Source organism: Odocoileus virginianus, chromosome 10 (genome assembly GCF_023699985.2).
Source record: "Odocoileus virginianus isolate 20LAN1187 ecotype Illinois chromosome 10, Ovbor_1.2, whole genome shotgun sequence".
Taxonomy (NCBI): domain Eukaryota; kingdom Metazoa; phylum Chordata; class Mammalia; order Artiodactyla; family Cervidae; genus Odocoileus; species Odocoileus virginianus.
In genome coordinates this window covers 3,702,200-3,723,232 of record NC_069683.1, presented here as the reverse complement: position 1 = coordinate 3,723,232, position 21,033 = coordinate 3,702,200, and the positions used below count along the sequence as shown (strand labels likewise).

Here is a 21,033-nt window from a genome sequence, read left to right as displayed (position 1 = left end):
AGTCTTCAAATGCTCCAAACTGTTGAGAACTCAAAGTTGATATTCAGCAGGAATTACTTCAAAAATAAAAAAAAAAAAATTACTTTGTGTATGTATGAATGACATCACTTATTCATATTAATTTAGTGTTTCCATGAAGTGATGATAAGGAGGTGTGTATAGTGTATGCAGAGACAAAAACTCATTTTGATTTCCAAATATAAAAATATGTGTGAGTTGACATTTGGATATATTATAACAAAAACTAATACATTGAAAAATTAGAATAAGCCTGACATGACCCTAAATGCTCCTGTTAAGGCACTTAATTAATGCATTTCACGAGATTTTTATACCATAATTAGCCATATTTTTCTGATGAGACAAAGGGCACAGATAATTTAGTTAACAGATTTAGAACTCCTAAATTTTGGCTCCACAATTCCACTTCGATAGATTGACTCCAGAGAGCATGTCCATAATACTATCTGTGTGTGCTCAGTCATGTCTGACTCTTTGCAAACCCCATGCACTGTAGCCCTCCAGCTTCTTCTGTCCATGGAATTTTCCAGGCAAGAATATTGGAGTGGTTTGCTATATCCTTCTCCAGTGTATCTTCCCCACTCTGAGATCAATGTCTGGGTGCATAGTATGCACCATGTCTCTTGCATAGCAGGCAGATTCTTGACCACTACACCACACCATAATACCATACTCCTATTTATAATTAATTTCAACAAAACCAAAAGTAAACTGCTAGCTATATGATAAGGAATGATAAATGATTAGTTTTAATGTACCATGTTCTGTCCCTTCATTTCAAATACTATTTAATGCTAATGACAAGTATCCAAACTTAGTGGACTTTAATAGGGTGTATTAAAATGATAGACCACATGTTAGTACTAATTTCCAAAAAATATGATATTTTTCTAATCTGACCACTGAAAATCAAATTTCTTCCAAAATTATATCTCTAAAAAATACTAATGACTTGTAGACCCTGATTATATCAACTCTGTACTTCTCCTTCCACAAATCCTGACACTTTTTAATGTCCAAAAGATATCTGCATGCATATCCTGCTGATAAAGTTCCTGTTTTATTGGATCCTACCTAAAACCTTCCAAATTTGAGAATGATACTTACTTTCAGCCAAAGTTGGTGAAAAAACACTTTCTTCCAATATTTTCTCTCTAGAAGTATGTCAAACTCCAATTTTTCTCACAAATAACACATGAAGACCATTTCAGTTGAAAATTACTATGATGCAATATTTGTTTTCTTTGAGATAAGTTCTTTTAAAATTTTGGTGCATTCATTTTGTTTTATTCTGAGGCAAAAATAAATCAAATGAAGTTTTGTTCAACTCCTGATCATGCATAAAATTCGCCAGGAAGTTATGTCTAAAATGAGTATCAGGGATCAACTGTGTACATATATGTAAGTGAAGGCTCTCATTCTGATAACTCCAGATTACGTCATATTCTGGGGGCTGATGATAATGCAAACTTTGGCCGTCTCTGTGGACCAGTTTCCAAGGAAGATTTCTTGGCGTGTCTCCAAGGACAGGAGTTCAAGTACTAAATGCTGCTATGCTAAACTCTGAGAAACTAATTTTTTTCCTTAGAAGCCACACAGTGAAGACCCTAATGCTGTGGCCTTCCAACGTGATGCTCTGAATTTATGCCTGCTGTGGTAGAGAAATTATTTTTAGAGAAATATTTCCTTATTCTGTGACTGAAACTATCAGGGATGGAATGATGCATTTTTTACAATGAAATCTTTATATTTAAATGGTGACAATATTATAGGAGTGGACTTCCCAAGTGACACTTAGTGGTAAAGAATCCGCTGGCCAGTGCAGGAGACATGAGAGACACGGGTTCAGTTTCTGGCCTGTGAAGATCCCCTGGAGGAGGAAATAACAACCCACTCTAGTATTCTGGCCTATTGAATCCCATGGACAGAAGAGCCTGGTGGGCTACAGTCCTTGGTGTTGAAGAGGAGTGACTTAGCACACATGAATTAGAGTAAATAAACATTTTTGAAACAAAATGTCAATATAATAAAATTCAAAGAACAACATGACATAATCAAAACTAATGTAACATTTTGATTATAATTTCCCAATTATCTTTTACTTCATTAAGTGCTTATTTGTAGACCTCTAGATTTTCAATAAAGGACAGAAAAGGTATGGACCTAACAGAAGCAGAAGTTATTAAGAAGAGGTGGCAAGAATACACAGAAATAAAACTGTACAAAAAAGATCTTCACACCCAGATAACCACAATGGTGTGATCACTCACCTAGAGCCAGACATCCTGGAATGTGAAGTCAAGTGGGCCTTAGGAAGCCTCACTAAAAACAAAGCTACTGGGGGTGATGGAATTCCAGTTGAGCTATTTCATATCCTTGAAGATGATGCTGTGAAAGTGCTGCACTCAATATGCCAGCAAATTTGGAAAACTCAGCAGTGGCCACAGGACTGGAAAAGTCAGTTTTCATCCCAATCCCAAAGAAAGGTAATGACAAAGAATGCTCAAACTGCCACACAATTGCACTCATCTCACAGGCTAGTAAAGAAATGCTCAAAATTTTCCAATCCAGCCTTTAGCAACAGGTGAACTGTGACCTTCCAGATGTTCAAGCTGGTTTTAGAAAAGTCAGAGGAACCAGAGAGCAAATTTCCAATATCCGTTGGATTGTCGAAAAAGCAAGAGAGTTCCAGAAAAAAACATCTATTTCTGCTTTATTGACTATGCCAAAACCTTTGACTGTGTGGATCACAATAAACTGTGGAAAATTCCGAAAGACTTGGGAATACCAGACCACCTTACCTGCCTCTTGAGAAACCTGTATGATGTTCAGGAGGCAACAGTTAGAACTGGACATGGAACAACAGACTGGTTCCAAATAGGAAAAGGAGTACGTCAAGACTGTATATTGTCACCCTGCTTACTTAACATATATACAGAGTACATCATGAGAAATGCTGGGCTGGAGGAAGCACAAGGTAGAATCAAGATTTCCAGGAGAAATATCAATAACCCCAGATATGCAGATGACACCATCCTTAAGGCAGAAAGTGAAGAAGAACTAAAGAGCCTCTTGAACGTGAAAGAGGAGAGTGAAAATGTTGGCTTAAAGATCAACATTCAGAAAACTAAGATCATGGCATCCCGTCCCATCATTTCATGGCTAATAGATGGGTAAACAGTGGAAACAATGGCTGACTTTATTTTGGGGGCTTCAAAATCACTGCAAATGGTGATTGCAACCATGAAATTAAAAGATGCTTACTTCTTGGAAGGAAAGTTATGACCAACTAGACAGCATATTAAAAAGCAGAGACATTACTTTGTCAACAAAGGTCTGTCTTATCAAGGCTATGCTTTTTCCAGTGGTCATGTATGGATGTGAGTTGGACTTTAAAGATAGCTGAGCATGGACGAATTGATGCTTTTGACCCGTGGTGTTGAAGAAGACCCTTGAGAGTCCCTTGGACTGCAAGGAGATCCAATTGCTCCATCCTAAAGGAGCCCAGTCCTGGGTGTTCATTGGAATGACTGATGTTGAAGCTGAAGCTCCAGTATTTTGGCTACCTGATATGAACAGCTGACTCATTTAAAAGACACTGATGCTGGGAGAGATTGAGGGCAGGAGGAGAAGGGGATGACAGAGGATGAGATGGCTGGATGGCATCACGAACTCAATGGACATGAGTTTGGGTAGACTCTGGGTGTTGGTGATGGACAGGGAGGCCTGGCATGCTGCCCTCCATGGAGTTGCAAAGAGTCGGAAACAACTGAGCGACTGAACTGAACTTAACCTCTTATCTCTGTTAAGCAATTTAAAACAAATGAGTTAGGCATTTAATTTAATAAATTTAATTTTTTAATGACAACAAATCTGTAGAAATCAGGAGAAGGCAATTATGATTTAAAATACACAGAATTTCAATTAAAAAGCAATTTACTGATGCTTGTTAACACATCATAGAAAGGAAGGATTTTTTTAAAATATTTTTAGATAGTCACCAAAGAGATATAACTGTTTGCAGATTTTAACTTGAATTTAAAAACACTTCATATCCAAAGAATTGCAGAATGAAAGTCTAAATCTTTCCCATGTATCAAAAGCACATTCATCTTAGACTTCATTGACAAAGAAATAGTCAAAGGTTAAACTTGTTAGTGTACACAGTAAACTGCAAAAAGGTACATGTGAAATGACAGAAGTATTGTTCTAGCATATAATATGTATACACACACACACACACGCATAGCTGTCAATCTAGAAGAAAACATACAAAGTTGTTAATTTTTAAGGCATTTCTATTTCCTTACATTTTCAACATTTTTAAAGTTTTCTGCAATATTGACAGGTACCATTTTAAATCCAAACCTGTGAGGTGCTGAGTTTTTTCTTAGCTGTTTGTGTGTTTGTCCTTTAAATGAACCAAAAGTAATTTTTTTACAAACAAGAGAATATTCTGTAAGAATAAGACACTGTTCACTAAAAATACTGAAGAAATAAGAGTGTTCTAATGATAATGGTCTGACTTTAATAGTACTACCTTAAACACTTAATCAGCTATATGATTTAATCTTTATAAAAACTCTATGGACCTGGAAACATAATTTATTATGTCTGATTGAGGAAATGCTTTATTTAAGAGTTACACAGTGGAAAGAGTTGCAGATCTAGAATCAAATGTCTGGAGTGTTTGGTTCAAAAACAAGAGCACTCTGGCATACTGCTTTTCCACAATGTAAATGAAATAATTTATAAAACTGTTATCATAGTTCCCAAAATGAAGCTTTTTTCCATCATAGAATTCTCTGAATCTGCATGATATACTTTAAAATACGGTAAATAAAACTTTTACTTCCTAATCAGCTACCCTTAGAAACAGATACATTTGCACCATTGATTTAACATGTGTCAGTGTTTCCAATTATAATGTGGATTTCTAAAGGCATGTTCTAAAAAATGCCCAAGAAAATATTTGGTAAAGCAAAAGATAATTCTACAGAATAAATGAATAAATAAAGAACAAGTAAAGTCTTCAATTCATTTCTGGAGAGAGGAAGGAAATGCCATAGAGGGAAGAAGAAAAAATAATAGCTTAAAATTTCATCATCACTGTTATTTTAATTGCTTGGAAGCCTTTCTTTTCTGAATGACCCTACTGACAGCATTTTTTACTTCTTTGTTTCTAAGACTGTAAATGAGGGGATTCAGCATGGGGATGACAATAGTATAAAAAACAGAAGCCACTTGATCCTTTCCCAAGGAGTAGGACTTTCTCGGTTTTAAGTAAGTGAAAACCATAGTGCTGTAGAAGATGGTGACTCCCAGGAGATGGGAGGCGCAGGTAGAGAAGGCTTTCTGCTTCCCTGAAGTGGAAGTAATTTTCAGGATAGTGGACAGGATGGATGCATAGGACACAGATATTGTGATAAGAGACACCACGAGGGTGGAGCCAGCAAAAATGGATATTGTGATTTCAATATCATGTGTGTCAGTGCAGGACAGCGCTAAAATTGGGGGTACATCACAGAAAAAGTGATAGATTACATTGGAGTCACAGAAATGCAATTTGTTCATGCAAAGCACATTGACAGTGGAATCTGTAAAGCCAAACAAATAAGATCCAAAGACAAGAGAGCAGCATCTCCTGGTGGACATAACGACGGGGTAATGCAGAGGGTTGCGGATGGCTACACAGCGATCATAGGCCATCGAGGAGAGAAGGAAACACTCGGTGGCGCCCAAGAAGACAAAGCAATACATCTGAGTGAAGCAGTTCGGGTATGAAATATTTTTGACAGAAGTCAATAAGTTGTCTAAGGTTTTAGGGGTGATGACACTTGAGTAACTGAGGTCAAGAAATGACAAGTGACTGAGGAAAAAGTACATGGGTGTGTGAAGCTGGGGGTCCAGGCAGATTACCAGGATCATCACCACATTCCCCAGCACAGTGATCAGGTATATCAGGAGAAAGAGGGTGAAGAGGACGAGCCGGATCTCTACAGAGTCTGTCAGTCCCATGAGGATGAAGTCAGACACATGAGTGATATTCCTTCTGCCCACAGAGTTCAAATGCACCAAACTGTTAAGATATCAAAGTTGAAACATATCAGAAAATACTTCAAAAAGTTTGTGTTGCTATATATGTCATGACATATTTATATTTGTTTAATAATGCAAAAAAGCAAAAGGGCTGCCTGAGGAGGGCTTACCAATATCTGTGAAAAGAAGAGAAGCAAAAAGCAAAGGAAAAAAGCAAAGATATTCCCATTTGAATGCAGAGTTCCAAAGAACAGCAAAGAGAGATAAGAAAGCATTCCTCAGTGATCACTGCAAATAAATAGAGGAAAACAACAGAATGGGAAAGACTAGAGATCTCTTCAAGAAATTAGAGATACCAAGGGAACATTTCATGCAAACATGGGCTCAATAAAGGACAGAAATGGTATGGACCTAATAGAAGCAGAAGATATTAAGAAGAGGTGGCAAGAATACACAGAAGAACTGTACAAAAAAGATTTTCATGACCGAGATAATCATGATGGTGTGATCACTCACCTAGAGCCAGACATCCTGGAATGTGAAGTCAAGTGGGCCTTAGGAAGCATCACCAAAAACAAAGCTAGTGGAGGTGATGGAATTCCAGTTGAGCTATTTCAAATCCTGAAAGATGATGCTGTGAAAGTGCTGCACTCCATATGCCAGCAAATTTGGAAAACTCAGCAGTGGCCACAGGACTGGAAAAGTTCAGTTTTCATTCCAGTCCCCAAAAAGGGCAATGCCAAAGAATGCTCAGACTACCACACAATTGCACTCATCTCACAGGCTAGTAAAGAAATGCTCAAAATTCTCCAAGCCAGGCTTCAGCAACAGGTGAACTGCGAGCTTCCAAATGTTCAAGCTTGTTTTAGAAAAGGCAGAGGAACCAGAGATCAAATTGCCAACATCTTCTGGATCATCTAAAAAGCAATAACTTTCCAGAAAAACATCTATTTCTGCTTTATTGACTATGCCAAAGCATTTGACTGTATGGATCACAATAAAATGTGGAAAATTCTGAAAATGTTGGGAATACCGGGCCACCTGACCTGCCTCTTGAGAAATCTGTATGCAGGTCAGGAAGCAACAGTTAGAACTGGACATGAAACAACAGACTGATTCCAAATAGGAAAAGGAATACATCCAGGCTGTACATAGTCACCCTGGGTATTTAACTTCTTTGCAGAGTACATCATGAGAAACACTGGGCTGGAAGAAGTACAAGCTGGAATCAAGATTGCCAGGAGAAATATCAATAACATCAGATATGCAGATGATACCACCCTTATGGCAAAAAGTAACGAGGAACTAAAAAGCCTCTTGTTGAAAGTGAAAGAGGAGAGTGAAAAAGTTGGCTTAAAGCTCAACATTCAGAAAACCAAATCATGGCATCTGGCCCCATCACTTCATGGGAAATAGATGGGGAAACAGTGGAAACAGGGTCAGACTTTATTTTGGGGGGCTCCAAAAATTACTGAAGATGGTGATTGCAGTTATGACATTAAAAGATGCTTACTCCTTGTAAGGAAAGTTATGACCAACCTAGATAGCATATTAAAGAGCAGAGACATTACTTTGCCAGCAAAGGTCCATCTCATCAAGGTTATGGTTTTTTCAGTAGTCATGTATGGATGTGAGAGTTGGACTGTGAAGAAAACTGAGCATGGACGAATTGATGCTTTTGACCTGTGGTGTTGGAAAAGACCCTTGAGAATCCCTTGGACTGCAAGGAGATCCAACCAGTCCATCCTAAATGAGCCCAGTCCTGGGTGTTCATTGGAAGGACTGATGCTGAAGCTGGAACTCCAGTACTTTGGCCATCTCACGTGAAGAGTTGACTTATTGGAAAAGACCCTCATGCTGGGAGGGATTGAGGGCAGGAGGAGAGGGGGATGACAGAAGTTGAGATGGCTGGATGGCATCACCGACTCGATGGACATGAGTTTGAGTAAACTCCAAGAGTTGGTGATGGACAGGGAGGCCTGGCGTGCTGCGATTCCTGGAGTCGCAGAGTTGGACATGACTGAGTGACTGTACTGAACTGAACTGAATGTTTCTTAGAATTGGTGATAATGAGGTATGGACTGTGTACAAATAGAAAAATAATAATTTGATTCCCAAATATAGAAAAAGATGCAAATTGATATTTGAATAGAATGAAACGTAGTATATTGAATAATTTCTATAATCCTGACACAGTTCTAAGTGCTTCCCTTTATTAATGCATGTAATGACCATGAGATTATTATACTATAGTATTATTAGCCACATTTTTCATATGAGAAAAGGGAGCATAATTTGTGTAATGTATCCACAGTTACAACTATTAGATGTTGGCTCTGCATTTCTACCAAAATAGATTGACTCCATAGAGCATGTCCATAATATTCCTGTGTTAGTTAATTTCAAATATGCCTATTAAAATGCTATATATATAAGAATCATAGTAGAATATTTTTAATATACTATGCTCTACTATTTTCCCCAATATTATTTAATACTAATGAAAAATAACTTTCAACCTTTGGACTTTAGTAGCTTGACCACATACTTAGTATTAATTTCCAAAAGACAAAAACTTATCATAACCTGGCCATTCAAAATCGAATTTCTTCCAAAATTATATTTCTAAATTGCTGAAAGACCATGATCATAGCAACTCTATATTTCTGGGTCCATCAGTCCTGGCACTACTGAAGGCAAAGATATATAAAATGATATTTGCATGCATACTCTTCTGATATTATCCTTACTTTATTTAATTTCAACTAAAACCTTCCAATTTTGAGAATAATGCTTACCGGGAGGCAAGGTTGATCAAAAAACACTTTTCTTCTATATTATCTGTCCAGAAGAATGTCAACTTCAACATTTGCTCACAAATAAAGTATGAAGACCATTTCAGTTGAAAATTTCTGTAATATAATATTTTTTCTTTGAGATAAATTCTTTTTAAATTTTAGTGAAGTCATTTTGTTTTATTCTGAGGGAAAAATTAATCAACCTAGAAAGTTTGTTCAGTTCCTGATCAAATGTAACATCTGCCAGGAATTTATGTCTAAAATGAATATCAGAAGCAGAGCAGCATTGCCTTGCCTCTTATCCTAATAATTCCAGGGCACTTCACATACTGGGGATTGATGATTGCAACATTTGGTCATCCCTGTGGACCAGTTTCCAAGGAAGAATTCTTGGCATATCTCCAAGGGCAAAAGGGAATTGGCATGTCTTCAAGGATTAATGCAGGTATGCTAGGTCATGAGAAACTAGATGTCTTCCTTTCCAAGACCCACAGTGGAGGGACTAATGGTTTGGTCTTCCTGTGTGATGCTCTAAATATTTCCCTAGGTGGCAGAGAAACTATTTATGGAAAAATACTTACTTACTCTATGCCTGAAACTTTCAGGGAAACAGTGATACATATTCACAGTGAGTCTTTTATATTTAATTGTGTGACACTATTATGGGAGTAGGCATTTTCATTAGAAACAAATTGAGAATTTAAGAACATTGAAAAAATGATGTGAAAATTTTCAAAACTTTTGTAACATTTTGGTAAATTTCTCAGGATGATTTTTTTAATAGAAAGCTTGTTTGCATACCTGTATAATTTCATAATTATTATTACACTGGGTGTTCACTATCCACCCTTATTTGATAATTTACATTTCATAACATACTATGACCAATGTTATTCTAGCTTCTCATAAAACCAATAATGTCACATTTTATTTATTAACTGATACCCTATAACCAACTTTATTCTAGTGAAGTTCTCTTCAGATGTTAAGAATTTTATTGAATATTATTCATCCAAGATGAGACAACAAAAAAAAGACTGTAAAAAGGAATAGACTAATTAGATTAAAATACTTTTATGAATCTTTCATTAATTCATGATAATTAAACCAATTTTCATATAGATTTAAAAGTGACTCTTACTGGAAGCTCTGGTCATACTCCAGAATTTCAGGAGATAATTTGTTTGGAAGAAATGAAAAAAGTGTGCATTTATTGTACTTTTAATGAATTTTGGAAGAGCAATTATACTCACCCAAACTTCATCCTGCTAGAACAAGTGTGAAATAAAGTTCATATTTTGTCATGGGATAAGAAAAATTATAAACAAAAACTTTCCCCTGACCTTTCACCTCCTCTCTCCCCTCTCCTGTTTATTGTGTATCTGCATTATTCATTGGACAAGACTCCACCATCAACAGAAACACCTGCTCAGCCTTAAAGAGCAACATTTTTCTAGCATCAGCAGAGCAACTCCTTAAGATATTCCTTCTTGATCTCATATGGGACCACTATGACCCATGACTTCCCTGGTGGCTCAGATGGTAAAGAATCTGCCTTCAATGTGGGAGATCTGGGTTCAATCCCTGGGTCTGGAAGGTTCCCTGGAAGAGGAAATGTCAACCCAGTCCAGTATTCTTGCCTGGGAAACTCCATGGACAGAGGAGCCTGGTGGGCTGCAGTCCATGGGGTCGTAACGAGTGAGACTCAGCTGAGCAACTAACACTTTCACGTGCACCATGACCCATTATTGCTTAGATCTAGATTGTATCTGCTGTCAAATATACATCATTTAATGTACATGTCTCTGTCTCAAAACTTATATAACTGTCTTTTGACTTCTAACGGGCAGAACACTTCTTGGAGATTTCTGAGGAGTTGTCCTCAGGTTATAATCTTCGACTTGAATAAAATTTTCCATTTCTTTCTTGGAGTGACCAATTAATTTTTCACTGAAAGTCTGAATCTTTGAGACCCTATGGACTGTAGCCCACCAGGCTCCTCCATCTGTAGGATTTCTCAGGCAACAATACAGGAGTGGTTGCCATTTTCCTCTCCAGGGGATCTTCTGGACCCAGTGATCAAACTCAGGGCTCCCACATTGCAGGCAGACTCTACCCTCTGAGCCACCAGGGAATCCAGTCTTCTTTGAGATTAAGAAGCCAGAATAAATTTACTTGATAATAGGTAACTTTGAGAGTTAAGTCAAATACAAAGCTAATGGTAATTTTGAATGCAAAAGCCACATCAACAACCATAGTGTTAGTGTTAGTCACTTAGTTGTGTCCAGCTCTTTGCAGCCCCATGGACTACATAGCCTACCAGGTTTCTATGTCCCTGTAATTCTCCGGGCAAGAATACTGAAGTGGGTAGCCATGCCCTTCTGCAGGGAATCTTCCCGACCTGGGGATTGAACCTGGTCTAGAGCATTGCAGGCAGATTTTTTACCATCTGAGCTACAGGAGCTTCCCTGTAGCTTTTGGTGACTATAATTTTGACTATAAATGTGTGATTATAGTTTGATGACTATAATTTTGGTGACTGAAAAGTTACCAGGAGCAAGTCACTTGCTTAATATTTTCCCATTATTGAAATTTATCTTGATTATGTTCAATTGTTTTTAATGAATTTGGGCTATTATTATACCATTGATTGTATAGTAGCAGAAACCAAAGTCTGATCATAGATTTTTTAAAAAAAAAACTTCCTTGATTTAATATGATATAGTTTCATCATCTAATTTATTAAACTATGCCATCCACATACATTTCTTTCTCTCTTGGGTTATTTTTTTTTCTTTCTTTCTTCTTTAATGAAGAAATTAAAGGAAAGAATGCTTCTTTTTTTCTCTTTGGATGATGCTGCTGCTTAATCCCTTTATTCATGTCGAACTCTTTGCAGCTCTATGGACTGCTCACCAGGCTCCTCTGTCTTTTTGGGAAAATATCATTAAATTATCTTTCTTGTTTTCTAATTCTTTCATTGTTATCTAAGTTGTATCACTTTTCACCTACTTTATGAGATCTGTGGGGAACAAAAAATAATTTTCGCTCTGCCCGTTCAGATTTTTGGCTGAAACCTACCTCCTTGTAATGAAAGGCAGATGACCAGAATAAAAACAAATAGAAATTTAGTAACATGTATACCCCCTTTATACATGGGAGACACCCAAGAAAACTGCGTAGTTCTCCAAAAAGGGTCCAAGCCACTACATAAATATCATCTCCAGCTAAAGATAAAAGAAGATGTGGGAGGGTGGGAACCAGGGAAAGAATAGTAACCGAGAGTGCAGTTGTTAATGCAGACTCAGCTTCATTCCTTCTTCATTGAATAGAGATTTAGCCATCTTTCTCTTTCTGGTACAGAAAGGGAGGCAAAGTGAAAGTGATAGTCACTCAGTCATGCTGGACTCTTTGTGAGTCTTTGTGAACTCATGGACTGTATGTAGCCCGCCAGGCTCCTCCGTCCATGGGATTCTCCAGGCAAGAATACTGGAGTGGGTAGCCATCCCCTTCTCTGGTGGATCCTCCCAAACTAGGGATCAAAACCAGGTCTCCTGTGTTGCAGGCAGATTCTTTACTGTCTCAGCCACCAGGGAGAGTGCTACTGTTAGTCATTCAGTTGTGTCCAACTCTTTGCAACCCCATGGATTGGATTGTAGTCCACCAGGTTCCTCTGTTCATTTGGATTCCCCAGGCAAGAATACTGGAGTGGGTTGCCATTTCCTTCTCCAAGGGATCTTCCCCACCCAGGGACTGAACCCAGGTCTCCTTTATTTCAGGCAGATTCTTTACCCTCTGAGGTACATGGACATTTCCCCTTTAAATGTAAATGCTTCCTACAAAAGGGTAACTTCTACTCAATTTCCAGAACATCTTCTGTGTCTACTGTTTTATTTTATTTTTTTTTTTAATAACCAGATAATCCTTGAGCCTAGGAAGCATCTATTGGCATTGAAAATTCTGTCCCCTTTCAGGTTGAATTCATTGTTTTTTCTCTAGGACCTCGTAGTACCCTCTTGGCCCACTCTGGAAAGATGTATATTAGAGGTTTTGAGGGACGGCACAGATAGAACAGTTCAAAGAGGGAATGATTAGAAGTCACCAAGGATAAATTTGAGGTGTATATCAAAATATGTGTACATCTGGACATTTAATCATAACTCAACATGTGAAATATATCTCTACATTTTATGATTAACTGGAAAATTGTGGTATGTTTCTGCTCTTAGAGAGAGATTAACAAGGAAACATTAAAACATAAAAAAAAGCAATTTGATATATAATTTTATTAATACTAAATAAATATAAAGTCCTGAAATGATCTACAGAATACATACAAGTGCAAGTGCAAATACATGCAATTAGAACCCAGGAAAATATAGGAAAATATAAATAAATTTCAACAGCTGACATTTTTCACACAATTATAAAAATTTGAACATTTTAGTTATAGTGCATAAATGAAAAGCTTTGATGGAGAAAAAATAAAGGGAAATATCAGTTTAATAATTTTCTGTGATGATGGTAAAATATAATGAAAGCAATCATCTGAATCTGATATTGTGCTTGGAAGGAAATATGTATGTTGGTTTAAGAAAGGGAATGAGTGATGAGTTGTTAAGACAGCCTTAATAAGTCTCTAAATAATACATAGTATATCTCATCAGCTGTCACTTATAATAGTTTATAATGTAAAAATCACATTGTAAAGTGAAGTTTTCAGGAGTCAGATATCAGTAATGTATGTCAGAGAAGAAAATTAAAATTTTCAAAACCAAATGTATACATTGTGCACACACACACACACATCCTTTCACATGAATTGTCTTCAGCTAGTCCCAAGACTGAAGACTGTTTATTTCTGCAGGAGGTTGGTTTGTGATATATGTAAGATATGAGAAGTCCTAACCAGTTGACTGTGATGATTACAAAACACATCAACAAAGTATAAATCCACAAACACTCATTTCCTTATCCTAACCATTAAAGAAAAAAATCATTTGAAAAGAAATCTATTAATCACTATGCCATTTTTAATATACAAGTAAGCAATGTTTTTGAAAGAATTCTAAAAATAGAATTTTTTTTGTCTATTTTATTTATTATTTTTAGAAATAGAATTTTCAATTAATGTTTTTTGAGTGCTGATATGCACGGCTGCTAAGTCACTTCAGTCGTCTCCAACTCTGTGCGACCCCACAGACAGCAGCCCACCAGGCTCCCCCGTCCCTGGGATTCTCCACGCAAGAGCACTGGAGTGGGTTGCCATTTCCTTCTCCAATGCATGAAAGTGAAAAGTGAAAGTGAAGTCGCTCAGTCATGTCCGACACGTAGCGACCTCATGGACTGCAGCCTACCAGGCTCCTCCACCCAGCTGGTATGCACAGGATTGACTAAATACCAGGCAATATATAAACATGAATAAGATAGAATTATTAACCTTAATGAATTCATCATTAGGTTTCCACAAGCCAAAAAAGCAAAGAAAGCATTTACTTATATGTTGCATATGTGTCACATTTGTTCCATGCTGTGGAGAGAAAAACTATGACTAAACAAATTTTTCTCACAGAGCTTACAATCTTGTTGAAGAGAGAGATAAATATTTTAAATACACATATTTTCTCCTAAAAGAACTTCATGAAATTAACCTTTGGTTCCTTTCAATAAATGTTTTGACTGCTCAATTTGTTTCATTACTTCGCAATGATTCATGCACAGTGAAGGTAGCAATGGGGATTTCATCTTTTCCAGAGGTCATTTTGTAACAATGCTGGGAAGAGTACATTAAACTGGGTTGATGTTCAAGTCTCTTTACAAGGAAAAGTAAAAGCAAAAATTTAGAAAGATGGTAATGATAACCCTATATGCAAGACAGAAAAAGAGACACAGATGTATAGAACAGACTTTTGGACTCTATGGGAGAAGGCAAGGGTGGGGTGATCTGAGAGAACAACATCGAAACATGTATATTATCAAGTGTGAAACAGATTGCCTCTCCAGGTTGGATGCATGAGACAAGTGCTCAGGGCTGGTGCACTGGGATGACCCAGAGGGATGGGATGGGAAGGGATGTGGGAGGGGGGCTCAGGATGGGGAACACATGTAAATCCATGGCTGATTCATGTCAATGTATGGCAAAACCCACTACAATATTGTAAAGTAATTAGCCTCCAACCAATAAAAATAAATGAAAAACAAACAAACAAACCCAGTTTCATTTTTAATACCATCTACTTAATGAAGTTTTTCTGCCTGATTTGGAGAAATGAGAATCTCTAAATATACCTCCAAAATGGCTTAGGAATTATGCTATGCTAAGGTACTTCATGTTTCTACACACACACATAGACACACACACACACCCATTAAAAAATTATCAACTCTTTGATCTTAGGGAAGCACATTATAGTGAATAAAAATTAAACTCAGCTGTTTTTGATGGCTTCTGTACTCCACTGCATAAATGCATCACCTTTATCTTGATACTACACCTGATCTTGGCCAAAGGCCAAGAAGCGATCACCTTTATCTTGAAAACAAGGTAAAAATATAGCTTGTCAAAAGACTAGAAAAATGAAAAATGCCCAGAAATATAAGAAAAAGCATTATGCTTCTGAAAGATGAGAGAAAAGTAAAAAAGTATATTATTGAACAAATGCAAGCAAAAATAAATAGCAATTGCTATAAATATAGAGTCTAGAAAACATGGATATCAGAGCAAAAATAAGTCATAATAGTCTCAAGTAGAATTTGTAAAAATGGAAAATAATTAAAATAAATTAGGTAGGTGAAACAATGCACATTTAAAACATTTGAATTTGTTGAGAGTTTTGAATTAATACAAGTAATTTACATTTACATTATCTCCTAATAAAGAGTTTAAGCTTATGTGTATTATTTTTAACATTTAAAAATATTTTAAAAAACCAAAGATTGTTTTATATAGAAAGCAATCTAAATTTCAAATAACAAATGTTTTTATAACCACTGATGTTTGAATAAAATGATCTACAAAAGTTTAAACAAGAAATATGAAATACCTAGAAAATAAAAAAATATGTTCTGAAATAAGCTTTCAATAGAGAAAATCAAAATTGCAATTCAAGGTTATGTATAAGAAAAGCTTTAAAATATAAGAAATGTTAGTATTCTAAATGATTAAAGGTGATGCATTACCAGATTTCAGAAGTCATTGCAAATTGCTAGCTTTATTATTTTCCTCTGCTTAAAAAAAAAAAATTAGATGAACCAAGCATTTAGATTAAGAATTTATTTTTAATAATCATATCAAACCTATAGAAATCAGCAGAAAGGCAGTAATGTTTTAAAATACACAGAATTTCAACAAAGAAGCATTTACTGAAGCTTGTTGACCTGTAACAGAAAGGTAGCCTTATTAAATATTTTCAGTTGGGAAGGGAACTCCAATCCAAGTGTGAAGGAATATACATACACGTATACTTGATTCACTTTGTTGTACATCAGAAAGTAATGCAGCATTGAAAAACAATTATGCATCAATAAAAAATAAATATTAATAAAATAGAATTGATATATTCTGGGAGTCATAAAAGCAATAACACTGCATGCAGAATTTTAACTTATAAACTTACAAATATTTCATGTCTAAAACACTGCAAAATGGGAATCTAGATTCTCCCACAAACCAAACACAGTCCTTTTAGATTTCAATGATAGACTAGTAATCGAAGATTAAACTTGTAAGTGTACAGAGAAAACCTCAAAAAAGGACACAGGAAATGATAAGAATATTGTTTATGTACATAATACACACACACAAACACACACACACTTATATATATTTAAAAATATCAATCTGTTTACAATAGCTAGGACTTGGAAGTAACCTAGATCTCCATTGGCAGATGACTGGATAAGAAAGCTGTGGCATATATACACAATGAAATATTACTCAACTATTGAAAATAATGCACTTTTATGCATTTTTTTAACCTCAGTTTGAATGAGGTAAATGAAACGTGAGCCTATTATACAGAGTGAAGTAAGTCAGAAAGAAAAGCAACAATGCAGTATATTAATGCATATATGTGGAATTTAGGAAGATGGTAACAATGACCCTATATGCGAGACAGCAAAAGAGACACAGATGTAAAGAACAGACTTTTGGGCTGTGTGGGAGAAGGTGAGGGTGGGATGATTTGAGAGACTAGCATTGAACCATGTATATTACCATATGTGAAACAGAGCACCAGTCCAAATTCGATGCATGCCAACAGGACATCAAACCCGGGGCACTGGGACAACCCTGAAGGATGGGATGGGGAGGGGAGTGGGAGGGGGGTTTAGTATGGCGGACGCATGTACACGCATGGCTGATACATGTCCCATTATGGCAAAAACCACCAAAATATTGTAAAGTAATTAGCCTCAAATTAAAATGAATAAATAAATAAAAACTATCAGTCTAGAAGAACACATACAAAACCCCGAATAACTTCTTAGGCATTTCTATTTCCTTAAATTTTTCAAATATCTCCAATATTAACACACTCCATTCTAAATGCAAAATTGTGAAATGCTGTTTTCCTTTAGTTTTTTTGTGTGTTTGTCCTTTAAATCAACCAAAGCTAATTTATAAAACTACACATGAATATTTGTTAAGAAAAAGGCATTGAGCAATGAAAATACTGCGGGGATGTGAATGTTCTGATGGTAATGGCCAATGTTTACTCAGTTCAGTCGCTCGGTAATGTCCAACTCTTTTGCGACTCCATGAATCGCAGCACACCAGACCTCCTCGTCCATCACCAACTGCCGGAGTCCACCCAAACCAATGTCTATTGAGTCGGTGATGCCATCCAACCATCTCATCCTCTGTTGTCCCCTTCTCCTCCTGCTCTCTATCTTTCCCAGTATTAGTATCTTTTCAAATGAGTAAGCTCTTCGCATCAGGTGGCCAAATATTGCAGTTTCAGCTTCAACATCAGTCCTTCCAATGAACACCCAGGACTGATCTCCTTTAGGATGGACTGGTTGGATCTCTTTGCAGTCCAATGGACTCTCAAGGGTCTTCTCCAACATCACAGTTCAAAAGCATCAATTCTTCGGCACTCAGCTTTCTTTAGAGTCCAACTCTCACATCCATACATGACCACTGGAAAAACCATAGTCTTGACTAGACGGACCTTTGTTGACAAAGTAATGTCTCTGCTTTTCAATATGCTGTCTAGGCTGGTCATAACTTTCCTTCCAAAGAGTAAGCATCTTTTAATTTCATGGCTGCAATTATCATCTGCAGTGATTTTGGAGCCCAGAGAAATAAAGTCAGCTACTGTTTCCAGTGTTTCCCCATCTATTTCCCATGAAGTGATGGGACTGGATGCCATGTTCTTAGTTTCCTGAATGTTGAGCTTTAAGCCAACTTTTTCACTCTCCTCTTTGACTTTCATCAAGAGGCTCTCTAGTTCCTCTTCACTTTTTGCCATAAGGGTGGTTTCATCTGCTTATCTGAGGTTATTGATATTTCTCCCAGCAATCTTGATTCTAGCTTGTACTTCTTCCAGCCCAGCATTTCTCATGATGTACTCTGCATATAAGTTAAATAAGCAGGATGATAATATACAGCCTTGACATACTCCTTTTCCTATTTGGAACCAGTCTGTTGTTCCATATCCAGCTCTAACTGTTGCTTCCTGAACTGTATACAGGTTTCTCAGGAGGCAGATCAGGTGGTCTGGTATTCCCAACTCTTTCAGAATTTTCCACAGTTTATTGTGATCCACACAGTCAAAGGCTTTGGCATAGTCAATAAAGCAGAAATAGATATTTTTCTGGAACTCTCTTGCTTTTTCAATGATCTAGCCTTAAAAAGTTAACATTCATTAACTGGTTTAATATTTACAGTAACTCTTTTGACCTGGAATTGTTGTTTATCTGTGAAGTTTAGGAACTTGAAACTTAAAGTTTCAGTGATTTTTTTTTAAAGCATTCTACAGGTAATTGTGTAGAAGGTTTGGAATCTAAATCCTTGAATATTTGGTTCTCAATGAAGTACTCATATTCACTCTGCTCTCTTGCTTCTCCACCAAGTAAAGGAAATGATTTCTGAAACTGGTATCATTTTTTCCAAATGGAACTCTTTTCAATCATAAAATTCTCTAAAGTTTGATTATGCATGGGCATTTGTACAGCACCCTTCAAAAACTGACAACTATACTTTTCATTTTGCAAATAAGTTGCCCTTAAAAGCATTGATATTGAGACCATGGTTTAAACATGTTTCATGGTTTCCAATTACAGTGTAGATTTCTTAAGTTGTATTGTTAGAAAGGCCTGAGATTGTATTTATTCAAGCAAAAGATGGATCAATAGAATAAATAAATAAATAAATAGTTCAATGTGTTTTTGGAGAAAGAGCAAGGAAATACACTATAGGGACAAAAAAAATCGCAAACAGAGGAGCTTAAAAGTTCAGGATCAATGTTACTTTAATTTTTTGAAGCTCTTTCTCGTCTGTAAGACTCTGCTGAGAGCATTTTTTACTTCTTTATTTCGAAGACTGTATGTAAGTGGATTCAGCATGGGGATGACAATACTATAAAAAACAGAAACTACTTGATCCTGTCCCAAAGAGTAGGACTTACTTGGTTTTACGTAAGTAAAAATCGTAGTGCCATAAAAGACGGTGACTGGCAGGAGATGGGAGGCACAGGTAGAGAAGGCTTTCTGCTTCCCTGAAGTGGAAGTAATTTTCAGGATAGTGGACAGGATGGACGCATAGGACACAGCTATTGTGATAAGAGACACCACGAGTGTGGAGCCAGCAAAAATGGATATTGTGATTTCAATATCATGTGTGTCACTGCAGGACAGCGCTAAAACTGGGGGTGCATCACAGAAAAAGTGATAGATTACACTAGAGTCACAGAAATGCAATTTGCTCAAGCAAAGCACATTGACAGAGGTGTCCATGAAGCCAGTCAAGAAGGATCCAAAGACAAGAGAGCAGCAGCGTCTGGTGGACATAACGACGGGGTAATGCAGAGGGTTGCAGATGGCTGCATAGTGATCATAGGCCATGGAGGAGAGAAGAACACATTCAGTGACACCCACAAAAACAAAACAATTCATCTGGATTAGGCAGTTCAGGTATGAAATATGCTTGTTGGAAGTCAGTAAGTTGTCTAAAGTTTTAGGGGTGATGGCAGTTGAGAAACTGAGGTCAAGAAATGACAGGTGACTGAGGAAAAAATACATGGGGCTGTGAAGCTGGGAGTCCGGGCAGATTATCAGGATCATCACCACATTCCCCAGCACAGTGATCAGGTATATGAGGAGAAAGAGGGTGAAGAGGACCAGCCGGATGTCTTCAGAGTCTGTCAGTCCCATGAGGATGAGGTCAGACACATGAGTGATAGTCCTTCTGCCCATAGTGTTCAAGTGCTTCAAACTGTTGAGCAATCAAAGTTGGTTCTTACCAGGAATCACTGCAAAAAAGATTTGTGTTTCTATGAACAACAAAGCATATTTATATTAGCTTTTTCTGAAAAGGGATAATATTGAGGGGTGTCTCAAGTATGAAGAGAAAAATCTTTTCTTGATTTCTAAATATAGAAATGTGTATAAATTGACATTTAGATGTAGTATATTAAAAGCTACTCTATTGGAAAATTAGAAATAGCCTTGTAGTGTTCTAAACATTTCATTTTATTAAGGCTTTTATTCCCATTGAGAAAATTATACCATAGATATTAATATTAGTCACATTTTTAGATGAAAAAAAGTACATAGATAATTTAGGTAATTTACCAACTGTCAGAGCTAGTACATGTTGTCTCAGTAATTCTATGAAGATAGATTGATCACATAGTGTATGCCCATAATACTAATTGCTATTCATAATTCATTTCAGCAACCATGAAAAACAAATGCTAGATATAAAATAATGATGAAAGAATTGTTTCAATACATCATGCACAATTCTTTTTCTCCAATATTATTTAATACTAATAAAATATAAATCTGACCTTTGGAATTCAGTAGGGTGTATTAAAATGGTAAATCACATATTAGCATTAATTTCCAAAAATATGAGTTTTCATAACTTGACATTCAAAATCAAATTTCTACAAAAAAATTATGTTTCTGAAATATACACATTTCTTGCAGACCCTGATTACATCAATGTTAT

General features: G+C 36.5%; 2 protein-coding genes across 2 annotated transcripts; both read right to left on the bottom strand.

Annotated features, from left to right (window-relative positions):
- Positions 1 to 5,133: 5,133 nt before the first annotated feature.
- LOC110153048 (olfactory receptor 8H1-like) lies at positions 5,134 to 10,122 on the bottom strand. Its single transcript, XM_070473718.1, has 2 exons — positions 10,112 to 10,122; positions 5,134 to 6,100 (listed from the first exon to the last, which is right to left on the bottom strand). Exons 1-2 carry the CDS (start codon positions 10,120 to 10,122, stop codon positions 5,134 to 5,136), a joined length of 978 nt encoding a protein of 325 aa, XP_070329819.1.
- Positions 10,123 to 18,580: 8,458 nt separating this feature from the next.
- On the bottom strand, positions 18,581 to 20,307 carry LOC110144576 (olfactory receptor 8H1-like). Its single transcript, XM_070472825.1, has one exon. It carries the CDS (start codon positions 20,271 to 20,273, stop codon positions 19,326 to 19,328), a length of 948 nt encoding a protein of 315 aa, XP_070328926.1. The 5' UTR covers positions 20,274 to 20,307; the 3' UTR covers positions 18,581 to 19,325.
- Between the last annotated feature and the right edge of the window lie 726 nt (positions 20,308 to 21,033).